This window comes from Juglans regia, chromosome 6 (genome assembly GCF_001411555.2).
Source record: "Juglans regia cultivar Chandler chromosome 6, Walnut 2.0, whole genome shotgun sequence".
Taxonomy (NCBI): domain Eukaryota; kingdom Viridiplantae; phylum Streptophyta; class Magnoliopsida; order Fagales; family Juglandaceae; genus Juglans; species Juglans regia.
The window spans coordinates 12770466-12785137 of NC_049906.1; the positions used below are offsets into that span (position 1 = coordinate 12770466).

Sequence of the window (14672 nt, forward strand, 5' to 3'; positions counted from 1 at the left end):
AATATGAAGAAGAGTAGCAGGCTCGTGTTTAACAAGTTTGTTATCAGGAATTGGAGGAGTAAGAATCTTGCTTTTGTCTTTTTTCTTACTCATAATTTCTGTAAAATTTCACGAGTAAGGAAATTAGGAATAGAATTTTAGAATCCTTTAATATATTCAATATCAAAATCAAATACACTCAAGTTTCTAACATAAAATATCTTTTTGAAAATACCTTCATTGTGACAAGTTTCTAACGTCAAATAATTTATCTTTTTGAAAATATCTTCTATTGTGACAAGTTTCTGACATAAAATAATTTAGAGTAATACTATACACCATACTTTCATCCTATTTTGATCATACTAAATGAACATAAAATATCTTTTTGAAAATACCTTTATTGTGACAAGTTTCTAACGTAAAATAATTTATCTTTTTGAAAATATCTTCTATTGTGACAAGTTTCTGACATAAAATAATTTAGAGTAATACTATACACCATACTTTCATCCTATTTTGATCATACTAAATGGTATGTGGCACGTTCATCGCCATTAAATGATAAAGAAGTATGCAATAAATGATCATTTAATGATGACAAATGTGTCACGTCATACTCAATGGGATGAAAGTAGGATGGTAATATGGTGCATAAAATTTTCCAATAATTTATTCTGAAAAAAACATAAGTTTGCCAACGATAAAATGAAGATTCTTGTTTCGATTTTAATCACATGGTTGGTGTGCCCTTTTTTTTTTCTTTTCCTCTTTTCTTCTTTTTTTTTTTTTTTTTTGTTTTTTGGTGAGAGGTATGGAACTTTTTAGTATGATTTTGGCTGGTTTTGCATAAAAGAATATAAAATTCATAGGGGATGGGAATAGAATTTTTTCTAGAAGTGATACAACTACAAAAAAAACCTCACAAATTAACATTACTTGATGTTGTACATTAAACCTATTTTATAAAAAAAAAAATTTTACAATCTAATGTATCATATCAAGTCACGTCAATTTGTGCGTTTATTTTTAGAGGACTTTTTATAGTTAAATTTTTTTTTTTTTTTAGAAATGACACTTTGCACCCTATTAGACAATCATATTTGACTCTTATAAATAGAAAAAATATATTTTAATTTTAGAATTTTCAAATTCTCTTAAATGAAAACTTCAAAATTCTTGACTTTTCTTCTAAAAAAATTCTACTTATCATTTTTTACACATATAAATATTTGTATTTAAATAGAAAAATAAAAATAATAAATCACACATTAATATGTAGTGTGGAAATAATATGTAATATTTCTCTTTCTTCTAAGGAAAACTCTACTCTCACTTATAATTTCCACCAATTATTTTTACCGATTTGCTCTTTATTTTATTTTTACATAATAATTAATAAGTATTTTTTTAATTATTTTGTGATTTTATTTTAAATGTAGAAGATATTTATAAAAAATAATTCTTAAAAAATAAGAACAAAATTGCACATTTTGGGAGGAATCTCGGTGATATCCCTACGTTACGTGGGTGCAGCATCACATCACCCTTCTTCCAAATAGATGGTCAAATAAGTTAAGAAAGCACAGAGCAGCAGCTGCAGGGGTGCAGGCTGGCAGCAACCATCATCGGCCCAAAAGCCCACCCACCATAAACTATGGAACCCACAAATCAGATCACGATCATATAACAAGGGTCAAGAGAGGCAGCTGCCAACTCAGCACTTTAAATGCAAATTGGGTCAGTCTCCATCAGGGGCCCCACACATCTGTTCAGTGTTCAACTCCCTGTTTCCATTTGGCTACTGCAACTGCTGGATTATGTTGAATCCAATTTTTATAAAATTATATAAAAAAGAAATTCCAATTTTTACAAATTCATGAATTAAGTACCAAGGGTGAGAATTTAAAAAAAATGGCATGTGAATCACTGTATCGTAAAGTGGGGTCAGTTTGAATTCCAAAATTTCATACTCACGTCAACTCATTTTAATTTATTTTATGTAATTATTATAATTTCTTTAAATTATAATATAAAATATAATAAATAATTTAATTTTTTAAATTTTAAAATAATAATAATATTAAAAAATAATATTTTATTTAACTTTCAATTTTCATCTCAACTTAACTCAGTTCCATATCTAAATACAGTCTTAATTTTGTTTGGGAACATAACTGTTTTTAGATATTAGCATATTATTATTCAAAAACTATTCAGCATCCTCATTGGCTTGGCCAAATAAGGAGATTAGTTAAAATTTAGATAATTTGTACCAAAAATACTCTATATTAAATTGGTCATCTCCAAAATAATTTAAATTTTTACTACAGTGATTAGCTAAATATAGAGAACCACAATTAGTTCACCAAATATTAAAATAATAATTTCTCACTCCAATTAAGTTTAATCTCAATTTTTTTTATTAGCATTAAATGACACTTGAAAATATGATTTTTTTAATATTAATTTAATTAGAATATAATTATTATTAATATTAAATTAATAGAATTATAAAATGTGATACAAATAAATTAAATAAAAAAATTATTAATTTAATAATATTTTATTATTATATAGAGAGTGAATAGCTAATCCAATATAGAGATTGAATTTAAATAGAATAAGCAAATGTAAAAAAGTGTGATATTGACTAAATTTTGAAGATGGATTTAGTCAATCCAAAGAGAATGCTATTATAGATCATATGAGATACTCTTAACTTCCGTTTGGATGGTAAAATGTGATAAGATGGTTTTAAATAAAAAATAAAAATTAAATAAAATATTATCAGAATATTATTTATTATTATTATTATTGTTTTAAAATTTGAAAATATTAAATTATTTATTATATTTTATGTAAAAATTTAAAAAAATTATATTGATAGAATGAGTTGAAATGGTCTCTAAATTCAAATGGAGAATCCAAACGGAAGCTTTGAGAGTGACTTTTTAGTGGTTCATCGACCATGTTGATAAGGTAATTTTTGTTGTCTTCGACGGTTTGGCCACCGTCACATTACGCTTTGCAACACTGGTGCACTTTTGCTCACCTTCTAGGGGTGTCGAGGACTTTTGCTCGCCCTCCTTGGGCTGACTACTTTTGCTCATCTCCCGGACGAGCACTTTTGCCTTACTTTCTGTGTGCGAACATTTTTTATACGTCAATTTCTTTCTTATTTGTTTTCCTTGACATTTTAATTTAGTCTTCGTATTATAAGAAAATTACTTATTTACAACCAGTTAATTCTAACAAAATGATCATTTTTAATCAAAATTACTTATGAATAATCTTTTCGTTACAATAAATTGATCATAAAAACTCATTTTTCTTGTAGTGTCGTTTGGATATTGAGTTGAAATAAATTGAGATAATAGTGTGAATTTGATAGAATCTACATAAAATAAGTTGAGATGTATTTAGATGTTAAAAGGACTTTAAATATATTAATGAGAAGTTGAAAAAAATTGTTACTTCCACGTGTAAAAATGTGTTGAGTTAAAAAGGTTGTAAATCTCACGTATAAAAAAGTTTTGATTTGAGATGGGTTTAATAATTTGAAAATTAGGTAATTAGATGTTAGATTCAATTTAAAATTAGACTGAACGTAATTCTAAATAGGAATTTAATCTCGTTTGGTTATGCAGATAAGATAAGATGAAATATTTTGTTAAAAATTAAAAAAATATTATTATAATATAAATAAATAATTTTTATTTTAAGATTTGAAAAGTTAAATTATTTATTATATTTTATATAAAAATTTAAAATAATTATATAAGGTAAATGAAATAGTTTGTTTTGATAACCAGCCTATATGTAAAGCAAACTGAGCACAACTTGCATGTGCCCACCTGATAATTGTCAGAAAAATATATATGCATTTAAGAGCTAGAGTCGGGCGTAGCCCACTCTACTTTACCGCATTTGATTTTTGAGTTTTTTTTTTTTTTTAATATATTTAAATACTTTTAAAAAATTAAAAAAAAATTCAATACACTTAAAATGATAAAATTATTTTCTTAATTATTAAATAAAAAAAATTATCAAGCGATCAAATCGAGGGTATAAATGAAAAGGTAAAGTAGTGTTTTCTTTTTAGAACTATTATAATCCTAGCTCAGTCATCAAGTGTTCTTATTTAAATTCATAAATCATCTCAATTCACTTTATATTTATTATTATAATTTTTTTAAATTTTTACACAAAATATAATAAATAATTTAATTTTTTTAAATCTAAAAATAACTTTATTAAATCTTCACATAAAATATAATAAATAATTTAATTTTTTAAATTTTAAAATAATAATAATATTAATAAATAATATTTTAAAAATATTTTATACTACTATTTATAAATCATTTCTAACTCATATCTGAATTACTTAACTTCGCTGAGAGCATTCTTTTCGGAGTTTGTGACTGAACTCCTGGCTCTTTTTTTAACTTCGCTGCGAGCTAGTAGATAATAGATATCATTGGTCTGTTATTTTTTTATATATATTTAAATATTTTTAATAAAATAAAAAATATAATATTATTAAAAATTATATTTCTTAATTATTAAATAAAAAAATAAAAAATTCCAACAATAATCACGAAAAGAATATCATTTTCCTTATAATCGTGAACCACTTCCAGATTTTTATAAGATGGCTTAGGTATCCGGACAGACCGACAGGGTTTTATAACGATACTATCTCCTTGTCTGTGGCTGTCATCGCAGCATGATAACGATACTGTTATCTTCTCATCATTTTATTATTTTATAATGTATTTAAAATTTTTATTTTTTTAAATTTTTTTAATATTTTTATTTAAAAAATTAAAAAATATATAATTTTATTAATAATCATTTCTTTAATTATCAAATAAAAAATTTAAAAATATTAAATAAATAAATAAATGATAAGAAGTAATAAATTTATCATTATTTTATATTAAAATTCTGCTAATATATAGCATAGTATCGTATCTTCCACGACATGCATTTCCAACTATGCTACGTACGTACGTATCTTTGACTTACCCCCGACAACAAAAACCTCTCCGCCTTCTCTCGTTCACTTCTTAAATTTTGTTCAGTGGCTGTGTTGAGTGTTCAAGTATCTAATCGTTTTTAAAAAAAATTAAATTTATTATTAAAAAATTATTTTTTTATATAAATCTCGTAGTTATTATTTTTTTACACTAACAATTACAATTATATATATTTAAAAAAAAAAAAAAGAAACAAGCGAGACTGCAGGCTACATTATTCTCAAAGACTCAACTAAATTATATATTATAAGCAGAAATTACGGGTGACTAACCGATCCATCACAAAAATATCCGGGGAACGGAGCTGCAACTGCAATAGAAAGCCGACCGGTGCACTCTCGCAGAGCAATGAATGACCCAGCTTAATTTGCCTAACTGCATGCTACTCCGTTACCAGAATATTTTTGTGATATATATATATATACATATTAATTCAACACCGGTTTCTCACTTTTACAGAGACTAGCGTACTTCTGTCTCGAAGTATGTTTCGAGAGTTCAAGAGTTGTTGTTTTGGGTGTTGCGTAATGATGCAGCTGCAGCTGTAACTGCAACATCAAAGCCACTGCCAAAGGAAGTAAGCAGAGCAGAAAGACCCCCAGTGGAGGTGCCACCCCCATCTCTGCCCAGCCCCAAAAGATCCCGCGTCATTGGCTGGCTCCCAAACGGCGAAGATGAGCTGCCGCCGCCCATCATCACATGATCTGTCAAACCAGAACTCCCTCCGCCAGAGGGAAGTCTAAGCCCAAGTCCTTCAGTCATCGATGGAGAGCTGCACTCCGTCTTGATCACATGGCCATTCCACCCCGCAGCGCTGCCATCTTGACCGGAAGAAGATGATGTTGCCAACCCAAAACCCCGAAGTAAAGATGCGTTCGATGCCGCAGCGCCCATTTGAGCCGCCTTTTGTAGTAATGCCGTTGCAGACATCGCGGGCTGCGGGGAAGGAGCATAGTGGCGATAGTCTTGATTGGGAGTCGCGAATATGGATGAGGAGCCATTGTTGGAGAGATAGAGGGATGTGGAGAGAGAAAGGGACGCGGGTTCAATAGGGTTAGCAGTACTGGGGCAATCTGAGCGGGAAAAGGCGCAGATAACATTGGAGAATGAGGAAGGCTGCTGGGTGATTGTAGTGACGGTTGAAGGTGCAAATATACTTGCAATTACGCCAGCGCCGGAGCTGGAAGATGATCGGGCGGTCGTGGATGCTGTGGCGTTTAGATATGCCGCTGTTGCTGTTGCTGTTGCAGGAGAAACTCCGATTGGGTTTTCTGACAGTTCTGAGATCAAGAAAGAAAGTAAGATCAGAACTCGCCACAAAGAATAGTGGAGAAAAAGAAAAAGAAAAAGAAAAATGATCACATGCCATATATACGCCACTGCATATAGTGGATCAGAAAGGCAATAATAAAAAGATTCATGATGCGGTAAGAAAAAGAAGAAACGAAAAAAAAAAAAAAAATTAAATAAGACGACACTTTTCCAAGTAATTCTTTCGCTTTATATTTTGTTCAAGTTCCCCAAATGGCAACACCAAGTTTAACAGGCTTATTATAATAACTGAAAGCAGAAGCAATCATGGCGTCCTTTCTTTCTTTCAAGCACCTCCTTATTACTGATTTCGATCTTTGAGCTCCCTCGCCAAACGTGCGCGCGAGAACAACCCATTAATTAACCCTTGACTTAACAGTCAACAAGCTACACTAATTATCTAGCACACATTCGAGTTTAGCCTGATATTGAAGTTACTGCATTTGGTTAAATAAACAGACAAGATCACTTTGATCGGAGGCATAAAAAACACATTATTCTTCTACCAAAAGAGAGAGAAAAGCAAAATCTAAAAACAATAGCAGTTGAAACCCGACGCAGAAGGCAATTAATAGAAAAATCTTCAAACTTTTGGGCTGCGAGAACGATGCGTATATATAGACCAGTATGTTTAATTATTATAACTACCTGAACTCTGAATGGACAAAGCTGGAGACGCCACAGTCGTTGTCGGAGTAAGAGGCGGCGGCGGTGGCGGCGACGAAGCCACAACATGACCAGCGTTCGTATTTGGCCCTGAGCTAGGAATCTCTAGGGGTTGGGTCCTCGCACTCTCCTCCGCCAATGCGTCGCAAAAAGCTCTGTGCGTGATAAAGCTATCCCTCCTAATTCATAGCAAAACCAAACAAATGGAAGTCAGCAAACGCCGTCTCCGAGAGAGAGAGAAATAAAAAAGGAAAATTTTTCTCATGGACCAAACGGGGGAAACGAATGAAAAGAATCGGGAACCTAGAGAATATGGTCCCGCAGTCGCATTTATACTCTCGGGTACCACAGGTCTTCATGTGCGCCTTCCAATCGGACTGAACGGCGTACTTCTTCGAGCACCTCTCGCACTTCCATTTTTTCTCACCGTGCTTTCTGCAGAAGTGCTTTTTTATGCCAGTGAGGTCTCCGAGTGCTCTCCCCGGGCTGTGGTGAACGCAGGAAGGTTCTGGACACACGTAGACTCGCTTCCGAACCTCTTTGCTTGTTCTCTGCTTGAGCTTCCATGGCAGGTTATGGCCTCGTCGGTGAAGCTGAAGGTTCTGGTCGCGCTGAAACCCTTTGTTGCAGATCTCACACACAAACCGGTTCGTCGCCAGCAGAGCCTTTGGGGATAAAGCGATCACCTCAGCCTCTGGATCTGCAGCAATAGATGTGAGCAGGGATCAATACTTCTCTTAACGTTGATAGCTGGTACCTTTCGAAGATCTCGACAAAAAGGAAAAAAAAAAAAATCATATTTGAAGTTTTTGGGTTTTGAAATCTTACCGGGCATTCCAGGTAGGTTTCGCTTTTTCTTAAGTGGTGGTGCTGCTGGCAAGGGCGTCGTTTGTTCATAACCAGACACTTCTCGAGAAGCTGTAGAGACTGTCGGTGAGGAATTCTCCAACTCCACCATTCTTCTACAACGAATCAAACACACAGAGATGGCTATAATACTCTCCTCGTTGTAGGGTTTTCAATACCGGAGATAGTCAAAGCTTCGATTCAAAGCTCGTCTCTCAAGAGAAATGAAGAACCCTTTTACCCTCTGGTTAAAAACGATCTCTCAAAAACTTACTCCGCTATTCAAAGATCATGGCAGATCACAGCACCGAACGAAAAACCTAGTGTCCGAAACGACGAAAAAACTCTTGATTGTTTAGCAGAAACTCTTGCGAGAAAATTCTGAATCAAAAACTATGGTCCGTGTAGAGTAGTACTTGGTTGGAGATAAACCCAGAACTTAACGACAAACCGAGTCAAATCGGTCGGCAGGTCGTGGATAGAGCAGAGCACGGAGGTCCCAATCGGCGGCCGCTTCACAGTTCACACTTATCTATCTATCTGTCTATCGATGCACATAGAGAAGGAAGATTTGAACGAACAGTGGGGAAAAGTAATAAAAACCAGCAGAAGCTTATTTATTAACCATGGTTCAGTTTATGAGGATGTACTATTTTAACTAGAGTTGGAGATAAACCCGAGTCCCGAGTCTAATCTTCCGGGGCTGGTAGCATGATCTCATCGTACACGTGTTGGAATAAGCGGTTCGATGACCTTTGTCGGATGAAGTCGGACTAGGCGGTTTGTCGTCTTGCGAAAGCTCATTTATATTTATTTTATTTTTAATTGCTTTCCATAAGCAGCGAAAAAGGGAATTTGTTTCTTTCTTTTTTGGGTACATAATCTCTCCCATTACTTTAAAGCTTTTCCACCTCGGATACGCGTTTAACCCGGACTAAATTTGACTAATGGTTAATTCATTATGGTTAAAAAAGTTTTAAATTTATAAAAAATATATTTTTTTTATTAACTTTATTTAAATTTTAAAAATAAATTTAATGAAATTAATATCAATGCTCTAATCTTGCTCCTCGTACTCATGCAAGTTTTGCACCTTCTATTTTAGAAATAATAACATCCATGATTAAAATATAAATTTTTATATATTTATCTTTTTTTCTTAAATGAATTGTGCGGGATTTGGATCATTTTTCTACTTGTGCGTGTCATCCTTACACAGGGGCTATACTAATCTTCTCTATATTGTTCTAATTTTATCGAATATCTCTAAAAGGACGTGTGTGCAGGATTTACACACCTTAAAATTAAATCTAATATTATTTTTTTTATTAATATTAGATGCATGTACAATATCTATAAGTTTCGTCTAGATATTACGAAAAAGAGAAACCTTAAAATCGGATGTAGTATAAAATTGAGATTTACGTCCTCCAATCAGAGAGAGACACATCAGTAGTATCTTAAGCTTACGGTAGACCTAGATGACAAATAATACCAACGTTGTTTTCCCTCACTCTCACTCTCACTCTCACTCTCTCTCTCCTCACTCTTAGCAAACTCTCTCTCTGCAAGCACCCTCTCTCTCCTCAATCCTGATTCTTCATCGATCTCTCTCTCTCCTTAACCCTCGAATCTATGTTGGTCTCTCTCTCTCTCAATCCTGAATCTTCGTTGGTCTCTCTCTCCTCAACCTCAATTCTCCATCGATCTCTATCTCTCTCTCCTCAACCCCGAAGCTCTCTCAAGCCTCGATCCATCGCACTATCCTCTAGCCCCGACTATGTCACTCTCCTCAAGTCACCTATCTATTGGTGGCTTTGTATCCTTAGCCTCTTTGTTTCGAGGTTTTCCAGATGACTGACGAGTTGTGCTTGAGAGGAAGGAGAGAGAGAGAGAGAGTGAGTGAGTGAGTGGGGAGAGAGCTTGAGCAACGGGCTTTTACATTTCCATACACTTTCTATTTGCTTCACTACAATTGCATCCACGATAACAAAATTAAATAAGATAATGATAGTCTTACTATCTTTTTACTACTTTTTTTCTTAACATTTTTAATCATTAAAAAAATTAAAAAAATATACAACTTTAATAATAATTATTTATTTAATTATTAAATAAAAAAAAATAAATAAATAATAAACCTATCTTTATCCAATTAAATGACTGATGTGGTTGTGTCTCATCAGATGGCGTAAATCTCAGTTTTACACCACCGGCGGCCCGAAGATGCTCTCTTTGAAAAAAGTATAATCCATTTCTTTCAAGAAAGTAAGTTTCTTTTATGAGTCCGATTTTTACTGAAATGAACAGTATAAGGCTTGCACACAAATAAGTGACTTATAAAAAGTGATTTGTAGCTTAAAAAGTGACTTATACAAAAAATTGACTTAATTATATTATTTTATATAATAATTTGTAAAAAGTGATTTGTATAATAAATTCATATATTATTTTTATATAATAATTATATAAGTTAATGATATAATTTTTATTTAATTTATTATCATTGATTATATAAAATATAAAATAATATATGTTATCAATTAATAATAAATCATAAATCATGTGGTAATTTATATTATTATATGTAAATAGTTAATACATTATATATTCATAAATATTCTACTATTTATACTTAATTAAAATAATTAGGTATTTTTTTAATATCTAAGTTGCAAGCAAGTATAAATAATCTACGTACAATGAAATTATTTGATATTCATTAACCATATGTAAAATGTATGACATTATTAATAATTATGCATATTAAAGAGTAAGATCCTAAGTTAATAAGTAGTAACTATAAACATCATAAATATAATTATCGTAAAATATTTTTTTATTGAGTTAATTACATAATCTACATTAATAATTCACTTAATTTTAATTTAATAATTTAAATAATTTTTTATTAATTTATTTGAAAAAAAAGATGAAATAAAATTAAAAATAATTGGGCTGGACCTAATGGACTGATAGCTACCTGTCCGAAAAAAATGATAAACCAAAAATTTCAGTCCATCACTCTCGGACCGATTTACACCCCTAACCCTTACACTTTTTTTTGTAAAATAGCTTTAACGAATCAGATAAAACTACATCAATTTGTGAGATTGCTTTTATGTAATTCATTTGTGGATGTAACAATACTCTTTTATCAATTCAATTAAATGATTTGGATATAATTGTCTCTTATATGATCTAAATACAGCTTTACAAAGATTTATGCCTCGTTTATTTTTACAGATGAGATGAGATTAAAATTAAAAATTAAATAAAATATTGTTAGAATATATTTTTTAATCTAATTATTTTTGCACAATACGCAAATTCAACAAAAATAGAACATGAAATCGATCTATTGGGTTAAATTAGAGAAATGATTTAATTACAAATAGATGTCATAAGTCAAGCAGCTTTGATTAATAATACCGTAAATGATTTTCATGAGTATACTAATGATTTCCAAAAAGGAGTGGTACGCATAGGCATAGATATAATAAAAAGTAGTTTTTAATATATAATTGAGAGTCTAATTTGGACTATGACACAACACATCACATTGTAATAATTTCTTGTTTGAAAAGATTAAAGGTGAACTCTTTACATAACCCTACATATGGATATGGACACTGACAGCTAATGATTTTTTTATTTTTATTTTTTGGGCGAAGGCTTAGCAAAAGCACGATACAGATAGGTACGGATATTTTCGACTTCATACATAGAGCATTGGCATTGATTTATGTATATCCATATCTAAAGTCATATTTAGATAATATGATCTTAAAATCATCCATATTGATTTATGCATATCTATAAATTTGACTACCTATGAACAGTTGTTATCTAAATTTAGATAACAACTATTCACCCTACATATTATATTTTAATAATTAATTCTCTCTCCTCCCACTCTCTCTCACACAATTCTTTCATTTTCTCACTCCTTCAATAACAAAAAAAACATTCACTTGCACATTCATTTTATTATTATAATATATTATATATATTTTTTTCATTTTATTATATTTTTAATATATTATTATTAAAAAATTATATTTTTTATTATTATATTTGTATTATTAATGTCAAATGTATGTAGTGGATGTTAATTGTAAAATATATATAAAAAAATGGATTTTAGCAAAAAAGTAATAATAATAAAATAATAATATTTTATTATTATTTTGTTTCAAATATGCATAAGCCAATGTGGAAATTTTGCTTGAATGACAAAGTGGATATGTAAAAGAGGTAATTTTGCATATGCATATGCATAAACCAATACTAATGCTCTTAGGGGACTTAAAAGATTAGATCTGATCTTAATTCATCTTATCTTATTTAATTATTATAATTTTTTTAAATTTATATATAAAATAAAATAAATAATTAAAATTTTTTAAATCTCAAAATAATAATAATATTAAAAATAAATATTTTAATAATATTTTATTTAATTTTTAATTTTTTCTCAATTCAATGTCCAAATCTCACTTTAAAGTTTGGATTAAAAAACACTTTATCTAATTATTATAATTTTTTACATTTTCACATAAAGTATAATAAAAAATTTAATTTTTTCAAATATCAAAATAATATTAATATTAAAAAATAATATTCTAATAATATTTTATTTAACTTTCAATTTTATCTCAACTCACTATCCAAATCTTATCTTAAAATTTGGGTTAAAAAAAACCTTTTAACTCATTTTATCTAACTATTACAACTTTTTTAAATTTTAATATAAAATGTAATAAAAAATTTAACATTTTTTAAATTTTAAAATAATAATAATATTAATAAATAATATTATAATAATATTTTATTTAATTTTTATCTTTAACTCATTATCAAAATTTCTCATTTTATCATAAAAGATAATTGATATTTGAAATCGTACGATGCGTAACCCGTTACGTATTTTATTTTAAAAAAAATAAATAAATACGTCATACTCATTAAAAAAAAAAAAAAAAAAAACTATTCTTTAATAATAACTCTCACTGTTTTTATTAGGCGGCTCTTACGCATTCTAACGTAACATTCCTCATCATAAAATCATCGACTGGATTGGTCCCGCTGCTGACGTTGACGCCTCGGATGCGTTTTGGCGTCACATGCTTGAAAATGATACTTAAGAAAAAAAAAAAAATATATATATATATATATATATATATATATATTATGAGCGTACAATTATTTTCTAGGTGTTATTTTGAATATTTTCTAACAATCCGACCATTATTTAGTATAACATAGTTTAATTGTGGTAGCTACAATTTTTTTTTTATAAAATATTATTTAATAATAATAAATATATCACATCTTCTATAATAAAATAAACTAATAATAATAATATGTCACATGTATAGATTTTATACATTACACTCTCATCTCGCTTTCATTTCACTACATAAAATATGACATATTTATCATCATTAAATGATTCTTAAATAATAAAAAATAAAAGATCATTTAATAGTGATAAATATATCACATCTTATATAATAATATAAAAATAAGATGATAGTGTGGTGAATATAATTTTTTTTTATAAAAATATACTAACAAATTGATATAGTATTATAAAATATATTATATAATATATTTTAAAATAAAATTAATTTTATAATCTAATATATCATATCAAATTATGTTAATTTATAAATTTATTTTTAAAAAATTAATTAAAATATTTCTCTAATTTATTTAGTTTCATTTAATTTATTATGATTGATTATTAGAGAGAGATGCATGTGCTACTGTGCATTCTGCAGGTAGTCAGTAGTCTTCTTATACATCCAAAGTCACTTTTCTTTTTTCTTTTCATTTTTTATTTTTTTACGAGGGAAATGTTATTTGCTATAACATTTTGTTTGAATTAATTTCATAAACTGTTCGGTACATTTTTCAACCCCTTGGAACTTCCGGGAGCTTGGGCCTGAGTTTGGTTTGGGCTTTATTATTGAGTTTCTCCCTCAACATAAACTGTAATTTACATCGAATTTTTCTATACAACTTCTATCATATCTTATATTTTATATTTATTTTAGTTTATTTTTTTAAATTATTTCAAATTTTATATTCATTATTCATATAATAAATATTTGATAAAAATTAAAAAAAATATAGAGTGTGGAGTGTAAAGAAATTATGAAGATTTATTCATTTACATCACAAGCTATAAGAACCATCCATTTACATCTCGAGCTATTACTTCTGACAATATTGAATGAATGAATTTTATACGTCAGTCATTATTTATTTTTATATTTTATATTTATAATTTTTATTGTAAGATGTGTGAATATTTTTTATAAAATATAGAGTAATAAATAGTGATTGATGAGAAAATTTTTTCTAGTCAACGTCCCTCTATCATGATCTATGTTTATAAGTTTTTTTTTTCCTCCGTGTATATGAAAGGAAAATAATATTTTAGACCACAAACCAAATTTACATATAAAATTATCATTTTTTGTATGCTTTCTTAATCTCTATCTAATCATCAAAATTGCTTCACAAATATTATTTCTCGTAAATTTTAGACTGTGTTTAGTAAGTAAAATAGTCTGATAGACTACTTTACTACTATCCATTACTTTTTTATTACTATTTACCGATCATCTGAAATCACATTAACATTCAAACGCAATCTTATCAGCTAAATATAGTTAAAGAAATTGGTTTTTCTACCGAATCAGAGTAGCACACTGTTCGTTGTGAATAAGACGGGTGAGGTCAAATATTCATACAATGAAAATGGAATCTCCTTTTTATTCATGAATATGATAAATTTGACCTGTGACAGTGAAA

At 29.2% G+C, this 14672-nt stretch overlaps 1 protein-coding gene and 1 non-coding gene across 2 annotated transcripts; both read right to left on the minus strand.

Annotated features, from left to right (window-relative positions):
• Positions 1–5252: 5252 nt before the first annotated feature.
• LOC108995564 (zinc finger protein GAI-ASSOCIATED FACTOR 1-like) lies at positions 5253–8455 on the minus strand. Its single transcript, XM_018971148.2, has 4 exons — positions 7830–8455; positions 7305–7701; positions 6984–7180; positions 5253–6304 (listed from the first exon to the last, which is right to left on the minus strand). The coding sequence occupies exons 1-4, from the start codon at positions 7957–7959 to the stop codon at positions 5523–5525; spliced, it is 1506 nt and encodes a 501-aa protein (XP_018826693.1). The 5' UTR covers positions 7960–8455; the 3' UTR covers positions 5253–5522.
• A 565-nt stretch (positions 8456–9020) lies between these two features.
• On the minus strand, positions 9021–9123 carry LOC118348805. The gene has a single exon (XR_004801812.1). It is a non-coding gene; the product is annotated as a U6 spliceosomal RNA (small nuclear RNA).
• Positions 9124–14672: the final 5549 nt, after the last annotated feature.

What these genes read in the sequence shown, in the direction of transcription:
- LOC108995564 (XM_018971148.2), bottom strand. Translation starts at nt 7,959, where the DNA reads ATGGTGGAGTTGGAGAATTCCTCACCGACAGTCTCTACAGCTTCTCGA. An exon ending in TGCGGGACCATATTCTCTAG is followed by an intron (nt 7,181 to 7,304) that starts GTTCCCGATTCT and finishes GCTATGAATTAG; the next exon opens with GAGGGATAGCTTTATCACGC. An exon ending in TTTGTCCATTCAGAGTTCAG is followed by an intron (nt 6,305 to 6,983) that starts GTAGTTATAATA and finishes TCTTGATCTCAG; the next exon opens with AACTGTCAGAAAACCCAATC.